Source organism: Physella acuta, unplaced genomic scaffold (genome assembly GCF_028476545.2).
Source record: "Physella acuta isolate Inbredline_101_S28 unplaced genomic scaffold, ASM2847654v3 ptg000976l, whole genome shotgun sequence".
NCBI classification, from domain to species: domain Eukaryota; kingdom Metazoa; phylum Mollusca; class Gastropoda; family Physidae; genus Physella; species Physella acuta.
In genome coordinates, this window is record NW_026732493.1 from 47,501 (window position 1) to 52,768 (window position 5,268).

Genomic DNA, 5,268 nt, shown 5'->3' on the forward strand with positions numbered 1-5,268 from the left:
CTTTGGTTAAAACGAGGTACAATGCCCTTTTTACAAACAAATGGAAATTGTTCTTGACATTTCATTGGAACGACTGAAAATGATTTTGGAAGATATTAGAATAAAGCTATATCTTTCAAAAGTAACTAAAAAAAGATTATATGGCTGAAAGTTAATAATCAGAAATAATTTGTGTATAGCAATAAGAGGTAAATTTTTTTGGTAATCTTACTTCGAAGAATAAATTCTGAATCATCGGAATAGTCATACACTGAAAAATATTAATTTATAAGTATATCAGAACAAAACATTTTATGTTCAATATGATTTAGAACACTAATGGCATATTTTATTATTAATAGTAAAATAGAAAGTGGCAGTATTAGTCTTATAATGCAAATTTTATCTCCATTAAATTTTCTCGTATATTCGTATTATAATAGTATGGAGCATTGCTCTTGCAATGCTATCTAACTATAGACATGTTTTTACTTACATGTTTTAATACTTACTTGTTTTAGTAATATTAAATCTAATAGAAAAATAAACTGTGTGCAATATTATGAGTACTTTATAAATTTACATTTTTTTTTGAGAAATCGGAAATAGCGTAAATTACTACTTTCGTTCAACAGAAATTACTCGAAATTTAACAGAAGGCAGAGAATTAGATCTTTTACTCACATGTGAAATTTCATTTATCTATCTGAAATAGTACTCAAGTTATAGGCTTTTGAAAAATTCAAAGTAGTAAAAGTACCACTTCCGGTTATCATAAATCACTCAAGTTGATACGGATCTACGATTTTGACATAATACTTATATATCAAATTTCATCAACCTTGCTGTAACAGTACTCAAGATATCGTGTTTACACACACACTGACACACACAGACACTCATACACACACACACACACATACGGACAAGTTTACAAATCTATGTTTTTTCCGACTCAGATTTGCAAAAAATCTCGATTTTTTTTCTTTTTTTTTTTCGCACGATTACGAGACTTTCTCTATATTTCGTATATACTAGAAAGTAATAAATATGCGCCTCAAATATGCGCAACTGGGCAGGTGAAGTAGAGTTGACCTGTTTTTGTGACTTCAGCATTTGAAGAGATTGTGTGTTTTTAAAAGACATAAACGTCTGAGGTGCGCCGTCTCTGTGAATGTGGGGTCTGGTTGTTTTGTGATAAGTGACAGACGTGATGTCATTCATGGATGACCCTCGAAACCTACAGTTATATAACTAGATGACGGGTAGTCTAGTCATCAAATAAAGCAACATTTCTACTTCGGTAACCAGAAATAATATTAAAGTGAAACCGAACCTGTATATACAAGGTAATACTTATGGTTTGCAGTTTTATCTACCAAGCTGAAGTTACTCACACGGGAAATTTCTGACAGAAGGCAAGTAGTATACGGATAAGCTCAGGTTACCGGCAATTCGCTCAAACGTTAATTTTAAAAACTAAAAATTTAAAATAATACTTATATATATAATTTGACCAACAGAAATGAAACGGTACTCAAATTATCTTGTTTACAGTAACAAACACACACACACGCCTACGGACAAGATGTGTAAAGGATTATTTCCGCCTCCGGAAAGCCATAAAACGTCAACATGTATAAACATTACGATTTAGAACTCTGCACGATTCCAATGCATCGTTTCTATTAAGTATACGACTCAGATGGGAGGTGAAAAACAACCAAACATATTTTAAATAGGCCAAAATCTTTTTACATCAAACTATGGCTTAGTCTACCTAATTATAATGAATATTTTTATTTGATGCTTACTAAAAGCAGATCCATCCGTGTGTTCAAACACACTGCAACGTGATCCTGGGCTGTGTAACAATATAAAAGTAATATATATATATATATATATATATATATATATATATATATATATATATATATGTATATATATATATATATATATATATATATGTATATATATATATATATATATATATATATATATATATATATATATATATACATATATATATATATATATATATATATATATATATATATATATATATATATATATATATATATATATATATATGTATATATATATATAACGTGTAGATAATTATGTAGGCCCACACATAAACCTAAATTTATCGCTTTTGAATATATTATTTAATTTTGTATGGATCATTCACTTTAAAACCTACTATTTAGCCCACATGGGAATTGAAATCTGAAATAAAAATACATTTATATAATATTTAAAGCCACTAATAAATATATATTTAAGTGAAAAAAAATCCGGATTATTAATAAAAAGACAGAATTAATGGAGAAATGATGATGAAATTAGTTAAAAAAAACATTCATAACTTAACTAAGTAAACAAATAACGGCACATAATACAAATCAAGAGCAACAAGCAGAGCGATGAATGTAGTTAAAAAAACATGTTGATCTAATTGTAAAATCTTAACTATATGATACAGTTTAACGAAACGCGGATCAACTCACATAATCGGATATTATGACCATATTCTCCTTGTCGCTATGTTCCACCACAGAACCACCGTGGCTAGAACATATCTCTATAGCCTCCCTGAAAGTCACGTGCGGTTGGTGCACATCAGTAAAGTAGTGCTCACCCATAACATCAAACCATTTGAAGTCTAAACCAAATAAGGAAAAGGTAAAATTATTGTAATCCAGTTGTTAAATAGTAGTATTTCTCGTGCCAGAAAGATATTTAACAATCAGATGACTATTTAATTTAATTATCTTTCTTTTTCAGTATGAAACAAGTTCTTTCTTTTCTCAGTAGAGAAACTAAATGTTAACACTCTCTCTCACACACACGCACCCGTGAGAAATTGATATTTTTGGTATATACCTGCCCTTGTTTAATCTTATCATCTCACCAAAGTTTATAGCGATTGGATAAAAAGTACAATAATGCATAAAAGTCAAACACATACATATATACTTTCATATATATATATATATATATATATATATATATATATATATATATATATATATATATATATATATATATATATATATATACACTCTGCTTCTAGAACTAAAGAGAACATTCGAAAATAAACCTTTTATTTATGAATATATTCCGTGTAAATAAAAGTTGCGGTGTAAAAATGACATCACGCGTATGTTGATTTCTAGCCTAGCCTTCACGGCAGCGGACATTGTACGATCTACGCATGCGCGAAAGGCGTTAAGGGCATAAAGCGTGTATAAATGCTCGGGAGACTTGCTAATAAAAGCAATTCTCAAGTTTAAAACGGTTTTTATTTTTTTTTCATTTTATTTTAAAATGCAAACCCTTAAATTTTAAACTCAAATTTTGCGAATCCGGAACTTGAAAAAAATACGATTCTCGAATCCGGAAATCCGGGATAAACCGGAAAAGTGTCATATATATATATATATATATATATATATATATATATATATATATATTCATAAATCAATATTTTATGAATAATATAATTATAAGTAGTATAATTCACTACTGACAATGTATAGAGAAGCTGTGATACCTCCGATGTAATTTCATGCAACTTACTATCGTCACTTGAACAGGCTAGAGATAGTGATGAATACATGAATATAAACCTCAGAAGTCGCTCGGTCGACATTGTGATGTGCTGATGTTTGCCTTGAAGACTTACAATAGTAATAGGCAGTCTATTCAAACACCCGGTCACATGACTCCCTCCACTATGAAACAGTTTCCTGTGCGGTGGTGTCGGTTGACTAACTAGGTTAAGCTGACCTACTTCACACAACACGCGTGTTATTAAAACATCTACACGTGTCCGGTTGTGTTGATCTGTTTGTTACAGACTGCTAAGCTGCAGTGGCGTCGCTGAGTTGGGTGTCAACCGATGCGGCACTTCGTGGTGTCAGACCTTTAAAAAAAAATTAAAAATAAAAAATAAAAAAAAAAAAAATATATATATATATATATGTATATATATATATATATATATATACATATATATATATATATATATATATATATATATATATATATGTAACTGGGGTAGGCCTAACTACCAGTTACAAATGATAACGAACGAGAAGCCGCGACGCAGTATGAAATCTGACGCAACCATAACAGGTGGCTTATTGGATCGGTCTGATAACAATCTCAAAGCCAACGCGTGCTATTTTGGGAAACGGTACGAGAAGTTTCAGACGAGCTGTCAACTTTGATGGATGGGACGCAGATGTTTTAGTGAATCGGACGGTACGTCAGAAACTGCGACATTAGTATTCGGATACATCGATTACAAGTATCGATTACGGAAATGGAGACAAGTACGACTACGATTTCAAGGCATAAATAGGAGGGGACGGCAGAACTCTCTCTCTTCCCGTTTCGAGGCTCTTACCTCTTTCATCGCTCGCTTAGATCAGTCAGTCTGTGTGACTATGTCAAGTCGGTTATAGAACGGGTTAGCCGTATTGTGTTAAGAAGGATTATAGACATGTGGATTCAGTTATATAAAGCCTAGTGAAGGACTGTTAGGGGTCAGTTGATTCAGACTATTATTGAGAAGCATTCCTGTTGATTTATTGTGTTATTATGAAGCATTTCTTGATTCATGTAATAAAGGATCAATAGCGAACCTGCATCTTGAGTATCTATACTGTGGTCAATGTTGTCTAGAATGAGTGGTTAAACTCGTTAACACGTGGCACTACAGGCAATTAGGTCTCATTACATGTGGCGTTGCGAGCATGGTAACTGTTGGCTCGTTACAATTGGCGTTGTCGGCAGGATAAATGTTCGCTCGTCACAATTGGCGCTGCGATCAGGATGAATTCAACTAGACTTGCCGTTTAAGGCACCTATAGTCAACCTTGTGCATAACTGTGTTTAGTGTGTGTGTGAATTCGGACATTCAGGAACTGTGAAAATTGAGGAACGAGGAAAAATTTTTCATACACACACGGTAAGAAAGAACTCTTTTTTTTTAGTACTTAAGGAAGAAAATGTCTACTCTGGACGAGAAGCAGACCCATATAGTGGTCCTACCCAGAGAGTCCCATATTAACAAATTTTACGGGGACGGAGATCCAACTTTAACCAACAGGTTCAGTGAAGAGGTCAAAGCGGCCTGGGCCTCGAGACATATGTCACCAGATGAAAGATTAAGACTGCTGATGGGCAGTATAGGTGAAACGGTTAGGGCAGAGGTTAAGTGCCACGATAGGACCGTCCAATCAGATCCAGATAAGGTGCTAGATCTGATTATGGAGACCT

At 32.6% G+C, this 5,268-nt stretch overlaps 1 protein-coding gene across 1 annotated transcript in view; it reads right to left on the reverse strand.

Moving 5' to 3' along the window:
* The window catches only part of LOC131954149 (uncharacterized), a 10,620-nt gene extending 6,957 nt beyond the window's left edge, over positions 1-3,663 (reverse strand). Inside the window, exons 1-6 of the mRNA XM_059317680.1 lie at positions 3,562-3,663; positions 2,490-2,644; positions 2,183-2,208; positions 1,794-1,843; positions 212-250; positions 1-73 (exon numbers count right to left, since the gene is read on the reverse strand). The exon at positions 1-73 is cut by the window's left edge and continues 8 nt beyond it. Of these exons, the coding sequence (XP_059173663.1) occupies positions 1-73; positions 212-250; positions 1,794-1,843; positions 2,183-2,208; positions 2,490-2,644; positions 3,562-3,634 (416 nt within the window). The 5' untranslated portion in view covers positions 3,635-3,663. The remainder of the gene's footprint in view (positions 74-211; positions 251-1,793; positions 1,844-2,182; positions 2,209-2,489; positions 2,645-3,561) is intronic.
* Between the last annotated feature and the right edge of the window lie 1,605 nt (positions 3,664-5,268).